This window comes from Calidris pugnax, unplaced genomic scaffold (assembly GCF_001431845.1).
Source record: "Calidris pugnax isolate Ruff unplaced genomic scaffold, ASM143184v1 scaffold19, whole genome shotgun sequence".
Lineage (NCBI taxonomy): Eukaryota > Metazoa > Chordata > Aves > Charadriiformes > Scolopacidae > Calidris > Calidris pugnax.
In genome coordinates this window covers 3,031,458-3,048,052 of record NW_015090775.1, presented here as the reverse complement: position 1 = coordinate 3,048,052, position 16,595 = coordinate 3,031,458, and the positions used below count along the sequence as shown (strand labels likewise).

Below are 16,595 nucleotides of genomic sequence, written 5' to 3'. Positions count from 1 at the left end.
ATGGGGTTTTTTTGGGGGTTTTTTTTAATCATTAATGTCACAAACAGTCTCCCAGGACTGGAAAAAGGCAACTAAAACTTCAGCTACCAAAATGTGACTGCCATCTGGCTGGCTGATCTCTAATGATTTGCTTTGGGAATGTCTCTCCCTCTTCTTTCAACTACAGGAAAACTACAGCATACTATTGTGCAACAGCAAAAAGCTCTCTCCTTGGTGCCAGCTGTGTTTTTCCTCTGGTTGAAGTTACAAGATTGTTTCAGTTACAGCCTTACAGATATGTGTGTATATGTGTGTGTGTGTATATATATATATGGTGAAAGTTTTTGTTCAGTAAAGTCTGTGGTTTGGATCTAATTTGACCCAGTATTAAAAAATAAAATATTCATGGAGGTAGATTTAACAGTGGCTCTTATTCTTAACCTAAATCTTGTTTGATAATATCCTCTGTCTCCTAGAGATTTCTATTAAAGGAAAAATATGACAGGAAGTGAATTAAACCTGTAAAGTCCTATGCTTACATGTGTGATTGCATCATCGTTGAATTGTGATGTCATACTTAACGGAGAGGGAATTTTATTGTTTCCTGTCTGTTTCTGCTGTATTTTCGTGTTCATCTTTGGTCAGAATCTCAGTTAGTGATTTGAAAGCTTTTCCGAGGCGTAATATATTTGTTATTTTTAAATATTACGCATAGCTGCATCATACTATCTTTATCGTGACAGCTCATCTCACACATTTGAAGCCTTAATCTGTTAAGGGACAGCAGTTATTGAGGAAATGGGTATGTGGTGTTTGGACTGTATTTGGGAGTATCCATATATGTAACGTATGGAATGGATGTTCAGTCATTGAATTTGACAAGTAACAAACACCAAGAATTTAAAGAAGACTTAATCTTCAGTTGTGCTGAGCTTTCATGAATAGTGCATGCATTCAGCTTTCTTGAGAAAACTCAGTTGTAGCTGGAGAAGTATGGAAATATATTCAAGGTATCATCAGACAATATCCCTCATGAAAACCATAAGAAATTAATTTTCTTTGCAATCTATGATAAAATGGCAACTCAGCACCAAGGATTGCCTTGGGTAAAAAATAACTTATTTCCCCAAGAGGGAAGACTTATGAGAAAGGTTCTAATAAATACTGCCTTTATGCTCACAAAGGCTGCCAACGGTAGCCCTCATAGCTGGTGCAAAAAATCTCTGAAAAAATCATTTGCTTAAAAGCTGTACTTCTCAATAGAAAAGAGGTGCTTCCTACTTCATATTTATGCAATATTTGGATAGGACTGTACATTTAGAGAAGCAATGGGAAGATGGGGAATAATTCTCATATACTCAAAATATCTGGAAAACAAAATAAAAAAATTCTTAAGGTAGTAATGGGTATATTCTCTACTTCCTCTGCAGGATCTTTCATTTGGTAACATGCTTCTATGTCATTAAAAGATACTGTAAAGTTTATATAATTCTACCTGTCTGCAGAAATCTACATCTGTGAGTCATGTAACTATTAAAATTATTTTCTTAATTCAGTTGTGTACATGCAAATTCAGCATAATTTCAAGATCATTTTTCATCTTCTTATGCATATAGTACCTGTAGGGGATGAAATGTATTATGAAGCAGGTGCAATCAAATAAAGAGGTCTGACAGAATGAAAACTCATAGGTATCTGTTGTTACCAATAAAATGTTGCTTTACAGCTGGGAAATTTATGGACACCAACAGTTTCATTTGCATGGTGCCGCATCTTAAAAACTATGAAGGCAGCGACTTGAAGTACCAGCATGGATCCCAACCTTACTAAGAGCTCCTGAGCTTCTCAGGTCAACTTTAGTAGTTAGGTGTGTGTTCCTTTTTGTAGTCATATTGCAAATTTACAGATAGGATTTTTAAAAATTCAGATGTGAGAAATGTTTAATGGTACATTGATAAAATATATCTACATGAAGGTTGTGAAGGTTTTCCAAAGAGCAAGAAGAGTTTAATTTTCTTTCTATCATCCAAACAGTAGTGAATTTGTTTCCTTCCAGAACTATTTAAGGTTATTTAACTTGAATTAAAACAATAAATGAGACTTTATTTTTACACAAAATTTGGTAGCTGTTTATACGTGAGTATTTCCTCACACTCTGACAATATTGTTGAGCTGAAGTATATAATTTAAATGTTTGATTTAGAAGATGTTTCCTCGCAGTCTGACAATATTGTTGAGCTGAAGTATATAATTTAAGTGTTTGATTTAGAAGATGTATGATGAGTCTGCTTCAAGCATGGATGAAGATACCATTTAAAGCACTCTTACAGAGCCACCAGCTAGGCTCAGTGTTAGAGCTTTCTTGTTGGGGAGGTAAGGGCTTAGCTACTAGTGATTGACTGAAGTAGCTTTATAAGTTATGAAAAACTGGAACTGCAAAAACTCTGCACCATTTTAACTATAGTTCAAATATTGCATGTTTATCTGAAACAAGCTATTTCAGTAATTATTTCTTCGTCTTTGTCTCTCAGAACTCTTACCTTGAGACTTCATGATGCCTTCAATGTAACTTTTAATTTCTATGGAAATTCTGTCAGAATGATAAACTAGACTGGGAAAATGTATCTTTGTTGTCAAAACTTTAGAATTTGCTGTACCTTCTCTTTTTATATGACAGTAATAACTGTTTCTATTGACCATTAAAGAAGAAAAGAATTTGGTAAGGTAGTTGGTTTTTGTCATCTTCCTGACAGTGTAGTTTTAATGATGTTTACTCTTGTGACTAACCTAGAGCTGCTGAAGTTGTTAGAAGTTGCTTCAAAGGTGTCAATGACAATGTGCAAGTACATCCTGGCATAAAAAGTACAGCAGAAGATATAGAAAACGTCAAAGAGAAAATAACCTGGTTGTATCTGCAACAGCTTAAGTAAAATGCGTCTGTGATGGTGTTAATGTGGGATGAATTCCAGCTGAAACAGGATTTATGGTCAATATTGTAGAATCATCTGGGTCAGAAGGGACCTTCAAGGTCATCTAGTCCGACCCCTCCGCAGTCAGCAGGGACACCCCCAACTAGACCAGGTTGCCCAGGGCCTCATTGAGCCTCACCTTGAATATCTCCAGGGAAGGGGCCTCAACCACCTCCCTGGGCAACCTGTTCCAGTGCTCTACCACCCTCATAGTAAAGAACTTATTCCTAATGTCTAATCTAAATCTGCTTTTCTCCAGTTTAAAGCCATTACCCCTTGTTCTGTCATTGACAGCCTTTGTAAACAGGCTCTCCCCAGCCTTCCTGTAGGCTCCCTTCAGGTACTGGAAGGCTGCTATTAGGTCTCCCCGGAGCCTCCTCTTCTCCAGGCTGAACAACCCCAGCTCCCTCAGCCTGTCCTCGTAGCAGAGGTGCTCCATCCCCCTGATCATCCTCGTGGCCCTCCTCTGGCCCTGCTCCATCAGGTCCATGTCCTTCTTATATTGAGGGCTCCAGACCTGCACACAACACTCCAGGTGAGGTCTCACCAGAGCAGAGTAAAGTGGCAGAATCACCTCTCTGGACCTGCTGGCAACACTTCTATTGATGTAGCCCAGGATGGGATTGGCCTTCTGGGCTGCAAGTGCCCACTGCCTGCTCATGTCCAGCTTCTCGTCCACCAGCACCCCCAAGTCCCTTTCCTTAGGGCTGCTTTCCAATACAGACCTGCTCATGTCCAGCTTCTCGTCCACCAGCACCCCCACGTCCCTTTCCTTAGGGCTGCTTTCTAATACAGACACCACCAGTCTGTATTGATGGCGAGGATTATTCTAGCCCAGGTGCAGAACCCTGCACTTGCCTGTGTTGAACCTCATGAGGTTCACCTGGGCCCACCTCTCCAGCCTGTCCAGGTCCTTCTGGCTGACATCCCATCCCTCTGGTGTATTGACAACACCACACAGCTTGGTGTCATCTGCAAACTTGCTGATGGTGCACTCCATCATATTTCATCTAGAACATGAACAGTTTCATCCAGAATATAAGCCCTCACCAAGTATATCTTCAGCTCAGGCCTGTGTGAGTAGGGATGGGTTGTGTATGTTCCAGGGAGTGGGTTGTGGGGAGGAGGTGTCTGGTCTGCATGGCAGGACGGCAGGGTATGGACAGTGGTCTCATGCTGCTTACTGGGTATAGGAGGTGCCGCAGGAGAGGAACTTCTCCATCACTGGGGGGAATTCTAAATTCTAAATCCAGTTCTTCCATTTTCTTTGCCACAGTTTATTTTCTAAGTTTATTCTAATTTGAAAACACTACCATTGAGGCTTCCTTTGTTTATTTTGCTTTGGCACACAGGAGAAGGAAGGGAGGGAGGAAGGAACTGGTAAATACCAGCATGTACTTTTTTTATGGTATTGCTTGTAGCTATTTAGCAGTAAAACTGGCAATGCTGTTGATTTAAATATTTTACGGTTACAATAAGTTAATGAAGACTGGGAATTTGGGATGTGTTTTATCTCTCACCTCAGACCATGCACTTTTATAGTTTTCCTTTTGCTGTTTTAGATGTCTTTTAGGAAGGTACAGACCATCATAGCTACTGACATTGACAGAAATGGTGAAATTTCCTATTCTTAGGTTTTTAAACATTTACTAAATTTTTGCATCATGTTTCAAAATTTTAATTTTTTTACTGTGCTAAGTGTGTATGATTTTAGGTGTAAATTGATTGTAGTGAGGTGGAGTAGCATACAGAGTATTTTGGGTGTTGAAATACAGCTTTGTGTTTGAAATAAGTAGACATTGCAAAGACTTTGACTGTCTTCTGAATCGGGAACTTGATTGTGGAGTTGGATATCTGCTAACTTGAGGATTTGATAGACCACTAGCACAGTTTCCCATGGCACATGTAGGATTCATATATTTTACGTCTGAATTTGCTGTGACATGAGCATGACAGCAGTTACTGTCATTTTAAAGACCATGAGAAGTAGGAAGCTTTCTTCCACAAATATGTATGTATTTGTCTCAGAGTAGCAAGTATACAGTAAAAGCAATCTTTCGGAGATTTAAAATTAAATAACATTGTAAGCCTATATCTATTAGGAATTTTTTTGGGAATTCTTATAAAGGGTATTCTTGTAAATATGTAATATTCTAGCAAATTATGTTTAGAAATGTAAAAAAATATGACTTTTTTTTTAAAGGTGTTTCTCATTGCTCATTTTAAAGTACTGCTCATTGCTCTGTTAGAGCATAGCCGTTGTTACAGGAATTTACTGGCCATCTTGCCTTGAAAGCCTTCACACATTTTGCCATAGATTTCACTGATGTGGTTACAGGAACCGTATGATTGGGATTTGAGGATGGTGAACATTATGATTATAATATAAGATGATTGCATGAGGTAAATGTTTGCCTTGCCAACTGCTTGCGGTTGAGAGCAGAGCTGTCTTCTGCAACACATTTGCAGTTTGTACTTTTTTCTTCATTGCTGACTTGCAGCGTAGCGTTTTCTGCTGTTCACAGGAGGAACAGAACTCAGTATTTCAAGGGTGAATATTATATAAAACTAAGGTGTGTTTTCCATACTAATGTGTATTTGTTGTGATTTTTTTTTCCACCTTTCAGGAGGATACAGATCATAATTATTATACTTCAAGGACGTATGGCCCATATGATTCTACCAGCCGGGATTTGTGGGTTAATATAGACCAAATGGAGAAAGACAAAGTAAAGATTCACGGGATCCTTTCCAATACCCATCGGCAAGCAGCAGTGAGTTGTTTTATCTTTTTCTTCTCTGACTGACAAGGGTATTTTTTACCAGTGACCAACACTAAACATTAATAAATATTGTGGCTACTGTTCACAGACCTTTATTTTAGTTAGGCTATGAAAGTCTGCACAGTGTTGCTATCAAATGATTCCAAGTTGCCTTTTTGCACCTGCTATAACAGTCCTTCAGAGATGCCTATACAGATATATTTAAGATTTGCCTCTGGTTTTAAGGATCACAAACTATCAAACAACAAACTAGTTGTGTTGCAGAAGTCCAAGGGAATTTTACCATTGACTTCAGTAGCAACAGAAGATTTGCCTCTGGTTTTAAGGATCACAAATCAAACAACAAACTAGTTGTGTTGCGGAAGTTCAAGGGAATTTTACCATTGACTTCAACAGCAACGTAACTGGGTTCAGGATTAAGTTGCTGAAGTTTAGGTCTCCCAAGTGCAGGTGTTTGCACTTTCATTTTGTACAAGGTGTCACACTTATTTTTTTCTTTTGGAGAACTGATAAAACTCATAAGAATGTCATATAATTACAGAAGTCTTAGATGTGAGTCAGGTCAATGCCAAGCACAAGTACAGGCTGGGCAGAGAATAAATTGAGAGCGCCCCTGAGGAGAAGGACTTGGGATTGTTGGTGGTTGAGAAACTCCACGTGAGCTGACAATGCACTCTGGCAGCCCAGAAAGCCAGCTGTATCCTGGGCTGCATCAAAAGAAGCATGACCAGCAGGTCAAAGGAGGTGATTCTGCCCCTCTGCTCTGCTCTGGTGAGATCCCACCTGGAGCACTGTGTCCACCTTTGAAGTCCTCAGCACAGGAAGGACATGGACCTGTTGGAACAAGTCCAGTGGAGGGTCACAAAAATGATCAGAGGGCTGGAGCACCTCTGCTGTGAAGACAGGCTGAGAGAGCTGGGGTTGTTCAGCCTGGAGAAGGCTTATAAGGTCTCCAGGGAGACCTTATGACTGCCTTCCAGAACCTGAAGGGGGCCTACAGGAGAGATGGGGAGGGACTCTTTATCAGGGAGTGTAGTGGTAGGATGAGGGGTAACAGTTTTAAATTGAAATAGGGTAGATTTAGATTAGATATTAGGAAGAAATTCTTTACTGTGGGAGTGGCTAGACACTGGAACAGGTTGCCCAGGTAAGTTGCACTATCCCTGGAGGGGTTCAAGGCCAGGCTGGATGGGGCTTGGAGCAACCTGATCTGGTGGGAGGTGTCCCTGCCCAGGGCAGGGAGGTTGGAACTCCATGATATTTAAGGTCCCTTCCAACTCTAGCCATTCTATGTGATCACAATTTCAGGGGATCAACAAATAAGTATCACAGTTTAAATAACAGTCTTGTTTAATTTACTGTAATCATGCTCCCTGGTAAAATGGGTATGAAAATAATGGGCTTAGATGCTTAGAAGTGAAATTGAATGCTGTGTGATTTACAGTTTGTATTCTCAGATCTCACCCATGGCTGGCAGCTGCATGGATAGAAGAGCCAATATTAGCACTTAGGTTTTGCCAGTTTAAAAACAAATCTAGTTAATGCCTTATTTAAAAGTTGTACGGCTTTTAAAGATACAGGTGTGTTTGACAGTTTTAAAGTTGAGAGAAAATCAGTTTAATCAGTTTAATTCATTGTTTCTCTCAGTTTATCTATCTGTTACCTCCTTGGCAGCAGCTAGGTGACTGTCTCAGAGGAATGTAAGAGGCAGCAATAAGTGGTATTTAACTCAGAATAGAAAAAGCAGAGTAAGGTGATAAATCCATCACATGTGACTAACAGAGAGTCCAATCCATAAAATATATTCCTTGTACCCAAAAAGACTGTAAGGAAGCAGGGATAATGCAAATGCAGAGGGTTCAGGCAGTTGTATATCTTTTAATAAAACACTCTCTTGGCTATTCTCTTAAGACAATTTTTTTTCTAATGAGAAAAAAACTCAAGGGTACCTAAAAGTGAGAACTTTGCCTGCCTTTCCTTCTTCATCTGGGATCCCGGTGCTCTGTGTTGAGGGAGAGAATGGAAAAATGCAAAAAAAAATGTAATTAAGAAATTAAAAATACTATAAAAGGTAAAATATCTTTCTCAAATAACAGTAGTTTATGAGGCTCAGGACTTCAACATTAGTTAATTAGTTAATTTCTTTGAGAAACATTAACCTGTTGTTTAATTATTTGTGAAGATGACACCCTTCCATGCCTTTGTTCTAAGCATTTTTGTTTCCAGTTGGATCCCTGAGATTATGCACTTTAAAATGTCCATTCCAAGGGGGTCATTTTGTTGAAATTATTGAACCAGAGGTATAAAATGAAATAATGCTTGTGGAATTAGTGGGGAGAACCATTCAGCTTGGCAGAGGGGAGCTTGGCAGCATGAGGGCTTCAAGTCTCTGTCCCCCAAAGCAAGCAGTTTAATTAAGACTTTTCTGCTGAATGTCAGGTGCCCACACCACCCTGCTCCCAGCTCTACCGGAGAAGGCTGTGGTCCCAGTTAGGCACACTGATATCTAGCTCTGTTCATACTTGCTCAAGTAACTTGGTCTGTCAACTCAAGTGGCTGCCGCCATGTCTGCGTGCTGTTTTAAAGACCTCTTTATCAGAGATTTGTTTTATGTTTCTTCTGAAGGATGAAAAGTACCAGTGAGTCATCTTGTAAGGCTTTATATTTTATTTCTTGGTCTGTAATTGATTTCATGTAGGTGTCTGAGCAAGCAGCACCCATGTGGATTACACAAAGAAGTTATTTTTAAAAAGATGTGTTCTCTATAACTGTATAATAACCAGAGATCATACGTAACTAAGTGGCGGTATCTTCCCTTCTCTTCCATAGAGATAGACTTTGCCATTACTCTTTTTAAAAGGGTATTTTGCACAACTTTCTGTGACTTGGCGATTTACACACTGATAATTTCTAAAGATTGCTCTCCAATTTGGCAGGAGAACAAGGAGCTAAATTACTATATGCTAAATATTAATGAATTTTTCTAATAATGTCAGGGATTCTTTGAATGGTAAAAATTTTACACTGAATTTGTGTGTTTACCTTCATTTGGAAGTATGTAATCCTAAGAGCTCCCACAAGTTGTCAGTTGTTTTTGCTTCTACAGGAAAAAGTAATAAAGAGAGGATCTGTGAGATGGTTTGGCTCTATAAACAGCATAATCATTGTTTGGGGAAAGTAACAAACAAATATTAATGGAACAAATAAAACATCTAGCACTACAGGATTTATATCACTATTAGTGGTCGGGTCTTCTTTTCAATACGTTTCCACCAGCTTCTTAACTGTATAATAAAATTTTAGGTGTGGCTTGGATGCTCAGTGTGTTTAGATTACATATCTAATGGTTGATTACTCAAATGCTGGACTAGACACAGGTTTACCTAATACTTGTGAAGCTCAGTTCCATTTTCTGTCAGTCTGTTCTGGAGCACATGCAGAACAGGCTGACGTGTGCATGGAGACGTGCATGAAGAACACATTTTTACTCCAATGGGTTGAAAATTCAAATATTCTTTTTGAAAAATGAGATGTGCTTTCAAGTTCTTTATTACAGTATTACACTAAACAATTGCTTATATTAAGCATGATTACATTGACAGAATTTAGGACATCACTTTTTGATTGAGGTCAGTAGGATATATGTATCTGGCTTGGTTGGGCATAGGATCAAGTCTTTATGGCAAACATCTTTATATAATATTTATATTATAGCAATTCAGAAGACTGCTAAGGGGTCACAGTCATCTTTTGAAGCAGTTTAATGATTACGTTATTCAGAAAGTTAATGATAATAGGTAAAACAGGCAATAGTGCATAAAGGAAAGAAGGAAGGTTTGGTCAGAAAAATGATGTTTTTAACAGTGTTCTTGGAAACTAGGCTTGGTAGAGCAAGGACATAATTTAAATTGAGCACATACATAAACATAACATACCCCTCAGCTGTGAAAACTTTAAAACATGGAAAAGAATTGTTTGAGTTAATTCATGAGCTGTCTTGCCATTTGCCATTTTGATTAATAATGTTTAGTTGTATATCTAAATATATACATATATACAGAAAAGGTCATTAGAACCTACTCAGTCTAATTAATACAATGTAAATCAATTTTGCATTCTAATTAAAAACAAACAAAAAAGGGCTAATGGATCCTGTCAAAATTCTGTGTTCCACGTAAGTGGAAAGAAAATCTAATTTAAAGTTACTGTAAATCTTCAGCTGTTAATTTCATGCTAAATAATTCTTTAAGCATTTCTGGTGGATGTAAAAATACTGCTTCCTGAGAGAAGAAATACTCAGATATAATCTGAAAACAATAAACCTTGGGTAGAAAGAATGGTAGGGAAAATAGAGACAATATGTTTTTTCCTCCCTTTTTTTTAGTGTATGGACTATTGCCCTTTCTTAAGTGGTAACATCAAAGGTTAGGCTTTGTTAGTCACCAACAATCTATCTTCACACAAATTTTTACTGTAGTAACTCCTTGTAATAACAAATAAAAATGGGCTCCATACCCAGTTCCTGTTTGGGCATGGAGCCATTATGGAAGTGATGTGCTTTTTATGAGGTATGACATTTACACAGTGAAAACTCCTTACTGGGATTTCAGCACTCCTTTCTGCCATGGCTACTGATTTGTTCAGAGTTTAGCCAGGTAGCACACCAAGTCAGATTATGGGTGGCCACAATAATGAGTGATCTTTGGAAAGGAGTGGAATGGATGGGGAAGGAGAGCACCATAGGCAGAGAGGGAAAATGAGTTTGAATTTGAATGGTGCTTTCTGGTGAGCTTAGGTGAGGAGAGTCTGTTCTCCAAATTACAATTCTCTGCTGTGAATTAGAGCTGATTAGGGGATGGTCACCTGATTTGGGGAAATGGTGTCATGTGAGTTTGATGGAGGAATTGCCTTCCAGTGACCAGCCTTCATCAGATAGCCATCCAGGTAGCAGCAAGATGTCAGGAAAAGCACTTGACTCTGAAGGGGTATGTGGCAGAGGAGCAAAGCACCCACAGCCAAGGTAGTGGGGACCCTGTTAAATTTAGCTGTTGCTAAAGTCCTAAATATTGGTGAGTCATCTTAAGAAAGAGGTTTAAGCAACATTATTTTAAGGGAAAACTCTACGCATCTCTATTAATTTAATTCTTGTGAGAGAGTAGTAATGTCTGTTAATGTATTTTATGTTCTGAGGTCTTCAGTTACGAAGATCCACTGCTTTCAAGTGTTTAAGTGCTACACAGAATTGTTTCCAATTAGCTATTGGCAATTCCAGATTAGGAATAGCAAGGCTTTAGTGAAAAATGAAAAACAATGAAACAGGTGTTTGAAGTGGAGGACTGTTCATTTTGTTTTCTCTTTCCTTTGTGCACAATATCAATTTTTTTTTCTGGTGTTGTTCCTTTCAGAGAGTGAATCTGTCCTTCGATTTTCCATTTTATGGCCATTTTCTACGTGAAATTACTGTGGCAACTGGGGGTAAGTGGCTTTCTAACCATTTACTTTGAGTAATATGAGAAGAGTTTCTTGCAGCTATTTAAAATAACTTTTTTTCCCCTGTATATGTCAAGAGATAAACTGCAGCATTTATTTAGGAAATTTTTGCTTTCCACAAAAAGAAAACTACAAAACATCGGTATGATGAAAAACCTCCAGCTGCTCAAGTTGAACTCTTGTAAAACCCTCTCAGGGTAAGACTTTGTAGCATTAATTGTTTTCTGTTTAGGCATTGCCCCCCAGAAATGATATGTGTGTATCTGGAGCAGTGGCACCTGTGGAGATAGTGCTGGAGCCAAAACAAGGAGGGAAACAGGTTTTGCCTGCATGAGGGCAGAGGATTTACTATCCAAAGATGAGAAGTGCTGCTAGAAGTGCCTAACTTGTCACCTATAAGGCAAACCCGTTTGAATGTTTTGCCTTAGTGTGGTACAATGTCTGCAACAGTACCATGGTGTTTCTCTCCTCCTTCTGTGAGCGCACCCACAGCATCCTCTGGACCTTGAATGTGTCCAGCAAGTTCATGGACACTGGCTGGTGGTGCTCTGCTTAGAGGTGTGACAGGACAAGCAAACAGAAACAGGAGCCAGCATCATCGGGACCAGTCCTGGCCTGTTCCTGGTCAGGGTTTCTCCTTCTCATGCTATGGGTGACCAGCTGGCCAGGATCAGGGGATGCCCATGTCCCACTGGAGCTCTGAATGGGGAGGGTATAACATGGGAAGAATTGCAGCCAGTGTCTCAACAGGATTAGGAGCTGAAACAGAGGGTTCTGTCATGCCCTGTGTCAGAATCTCCATTTTGCTACCAAAGCAGAATACAAGAGAAAGACAGAGGTGAATAAAAGCTCACATTAAATGATTGATTTGCGGTCAGAATGATAAAAAGGGATGCAGAATTACAGGATGACTTCAGTACCAGGGTTTTCTCTTCTTGATCAGTAATGACATTTTGATGCTGATTTGGATCAGATGAGCCATGAACTACTGATTGGGATTTTGAGACTTCTCTGATTTCCATTCTGCTTGCCTTTAGTTTCATTTTGGCGCTTGATCATCAGTGTCTAGTTCTGTATTCTGTAAATTAGGGTGGTACATTTGATGGGGTGCCAAATCAAGTACATGATCTGTATAGCATGAAAGAATGGGGTGGGATGGATCCTGCACAGTTAAAACAGCAGCAGTGGGACCAGTGTTCATTCTATAAATGCTCCTTATTCTTACTGCTGAACTTGGTACCTTAAAAATTCACAAAGTTCACGCTTTCCCCAAGGAACTCTTGTGTGGTCACTCTGCTGGGCCTTCACTTTTAATAGAAGCCCTGAATTTTCACCACTGCTGTCACCAGTCTCTCCCGTCTGCCCCCAAAGACTTGGGAGTAGAGATAAACTCCGAGGAGATATGTGTAGTAGTAATTTGTGAGGGAAACATTTTTCTTTTGGTGTAGTGCATTTGCGGAATTTAGGTGTTTTGACTTTGGGGGTTGATTTTTCTTTTGGAAAAAGCATGGAAGCATTCAAAGAATAGCTGGCGCTCTGCAGCACTCTTTTCTCTTGCTATTAATAGAACACTGAATGGTAATTCTGCGCTTTTTTTTTTCTCCACTTGTACTAAATAAAAATAATATTGGTGAAAATAGATCAGTGGATTATAGTCAAGCTAAATAGGTCCATAACATCAGTCCTTCTTCTATAGGCTACTGACATCAGCACAGAGAGACTTGTCTTTCATGTGACACTTCCGTGATTTTCAAACTCATAATTAAGCATGAAAAAGTAAGATCTAGTCAGTAATGGCTTTAAAAATATTATCTTAACAAAGCCCAGCAACTGTAAGTCATCCTGTCAATACAGGACAGGATGCAACCTTTTCCGCAACTTTAAGACTCCTAGATACATTGAGTGGAAAAAGAAAGATCTGTTTCTGTTCTAATTCTCTGATAAATGTTTTGTTTTGGCTATATTTCCAAATTTTGTTAATAAGTCGTTGGTGATGCTTAAACTATAGTGTAGCTTATAGCCTAGCAACAAAGGATAAAGACAAGTTCCAAGTTCTTTTTATACTGTATGGTCTACTATTTCTTAGTAACCAAGATTTTTACAATGGCCTTACTATTATTAGAGATCTGGAACACCTCCAGAGGTTATTCTGAGATCAAAAGAATGACAGAATTAATGTGTACAGGAGTCCCACATGGCAGATGTCCACTTCCTGGAGAGCAGGATATGATTAATTATGCTAATAACAACACTACAGACTGTTTTTACCTCCAAGTCATAGATTAAATAACCTTGTTAAAAGGAAAGTGGAGGACAATGATGCATTAAATCCCTGTCACAATAAAAAAACATCTACCCACATGGTTTCTGCCATTTTTTTTATGGAGATTGTGTTGTGGTATAGTAGGTTTTCCAGGTTACTTAAGATGACTTCAAAATTGCTGAGGTGTAAATCTCAACTTTTTCTTTGGTTTAACTAATACTTATTTCCTCTTCCAAATGTTTTTGCTGAGCTGGTTGTGCTTGACTAATTAAAGGAAGAACAAAGACTGAAAATAACTAGTTTGAGGACTTTATTCACTGTTGTCCTTAGTTTGTGTTTGACAAGGCAGTTTAATTCATAACTAGGAGATAAGACAGTTGATAGTATTATTAGCATAATTAGTCATTTGTGGTTCTTTTCGATATGGGCATCTATCTCCCCACGTTCTCTGGAGAGAATTTTTAAAGCAACCTCCAGAGAGCTCTCACGGCTTTAAAATAGTAGATAAAAGAAGAAGCTGAGTTTTGTTTTTTATGAAGGTTTCTAAAGTTTGTGCTCTACCAGCCACAAGCAGGTTATTTCTGTAATGACCAATCATGAGTTATTGAGTCATGTTGCCAATGTCAGGGAGATAAACTCATGAATTCTGATTTGTTGCCTGTCACTGATATCCATAACAGACCTCAGTGGCTGTGGAGGTGGGAAAACCATCTCTGTGTTATAGCTCTCCAGGCTGAAACACAGCCTTTCTACTGGACTCCTTGAAGCTCTGTGACCCACCATCCTACTCAACATGTTTCATACTTGGTTGTATTAATTTTCCGTGCTCATGGTAATAAGTCCCTCTTGCTTTTTGTCAGTGCCTTTTTTGTTGTTGTTGTTGTTGTTTATAAGCCTGTTTTCTAGTGCAGCCTCATATCAGATACTGTAAATTATTTAGGAATTGTTCTTCCTTTTGTGGCATCTCTCACTGACATTACATTTCTCTATGTTATTGCTATGCCTGCAGCAGGGTTGCAGAGGAGGGTGGTAGCTAACTCAAAATTATTATGGATTTTCATTAGACCTTATATTTGTTGCCCGGCATTAATAAAGGTTTTAATTTTCTCTTTTTAAAATTTCTCCTGATGGTTTGAATGATTAGAGGTCATAAGGGATCTTAAGGTAGTTTCAGTCTCTTTTCTTTCCAAATTACTGAATATTACTGTCTATAACCTGTAAATCAAGAAGATGTAATAGAACCAAACTGCTTAGAAACATAAAGCATACTTGATTTTTCACATTTAAGTATAGATACTTGGAAACAGCAAATAAAAACATAGTTCTGTATTATTGTATACCAGGAAAACAGTTTTTTGGTCATGGAAGTTTTCTCTAGAATTATGCCCTCAAGGAAATGGTATGTTTGCCCCAGCCTGTCTGACCCCATTCAGGTCATGAACTCCACAACAGTCATGCTGAATATCTGCTTACTGGGGCTAAGATGAGTTTTCTTCTATCCTCTGTGCTCTCAAGGTTTTGTCTGTAGCAGGAAGGACACAAGAGTGAATATTGCAGTGAATACATAGAAAAGGTGTTTAAAATTTGATGAAAGTATCTGTACAGGTCAAAATAAAGCAAAAGTTATCCTCAGATAGACATATAAGTCTTGGGGTTAATTTGGGGCCAATTCTTACTAGAGGCGCCTGTAAGTCTGTGGTGGCAATAACTTCCCTTATTTTGACAGTTTCTTTACTTCCCCTTTGCTTTTTTATTTCTGGCAGGGCAACATCTGGAAGCTCCAAAACAGAGTAGATAATCCTGCCAGTCAATGTGACCTTTGATTTAACCTATCTTTCAGAAATTGTCATTAAAATGAAAACCATGTCTGCATCACCTAAAAATGTTAGTTTTCTGATAAGTAACTGTCAGCTTGGTTTCTGTTGTGGGTTTTGTTAAGGTTTTTCAAAGCTTGTTATTGTTAATTTTTCTCTACATCTAGTGAACGTTTCTAGACCAATCCAGAAAATTTGATCATGACTAGAATTTTCTGACATTGAGGTTGTTTGCTTTGAACCATCCATCATGTTTTATTCCCAAAGCCAGTAACTGCTTTGCAAAACAGAAGCCAATGCAACTATTAACATATTAATTATAACCGTGCACTTCAATGTTTTGCTAGCAAATTCATTTCAATTAATTATGATATCATTAATTAAATGAAATTTTCAGATTTGAAAGAAACTGTTACTCCTTGAACATCAGTCCCAAAAATGTAGGAGTAATTATTTTCAGCAAACTTAAAATGGATATCAGGTCTGTGAGCTAAATCCTGAAGTCTCTAGTTAATTTTTCACTCAGTCTTAACTTGGGCAGGCAACTACCAATATTCAAGGTCAAAGGGAGAAAAGAAGGTCTGAATCTAGGAGAGAAGGAGAAGAAAGGCAGTGTAAGGTTGAAGCTTTGTTTGCTCTGAGACATGACGGTGTAGACCTCAACTAGATGGACTGTATCAGGATAAGAGGATGCTGCCAATTAGGGACCAGGATGAGTGAGAGGAAGGGGTTCCTTATTGGAGTTGCAGTGGTGCATTAAGGAGCCAGGAGACTTGTGAGCTAAATGAGCTGAAAGAAGTTTATACACTGAAAAGGTAGAGCATAGCTGGGTGTGATTTCATTTGACAGGGAGCTCTGGATTGTAGCAAGGAGATGGTATTATCCTGAAAAAGTTTGAGGGAAGAAAAACTCCAGGGGAAATGGTTGGAGGGAGAAATCAAGCTGGAGGTCACTTCTATTAGGATAAGTAATAGCCCTTTAATAGATTGGCAATTTCAGGAGTAGCTCCCAGTGGGAAGCTGTTTTACTGGTGTGGAGGAGCACAGATGAGTGGCACAAGAGAGAAAAACAGGTGTGAATGAAAAGATGAAACTTCAGTGTTACACCTCTTTGGTGCTCTCTGTACTCTATCGTGCAGGTTGTTATGTTGGAACTGAGTGCATTTCTGCAGGTATGTGAAATTGGAAGCAGGAATACTGTAGAAAAGACAGGAGGATGCAAAGCAAATAAATGTGGAAAAAAAATATTAAAACCAGCATGGTTAATAGTAGGTAAGTTACACTAGGAAAACCACAGA

General features: G+C 38.7%; 1 protein-coding gene across 1 annotated transcript in view; it reads left to right on the top strand.

Annotated features, from left to right (window-relative positions):
• Window positions 1–16,595, top strand: part of PLXDC2 (plexin domain containing 2) — a 378,234-nt gene that overhangs the window by 223,652 nt on the left and 137,987 nt on the right. The window contains exons 3-4 of the mRNA XM_014946652.1: window positions 5,576–5,722; window positions 11,137–11,206. Of these exons, the coding sequence (XP_014802138.1) occupies window positions 5,576–5,722; window positions 11,137–11,206 (217 nt within the window). The remainder of the gene's footprint in view (window positions 1–5,575; window positions 5,723–11,136; window positions 11,207–16,595) is intronic.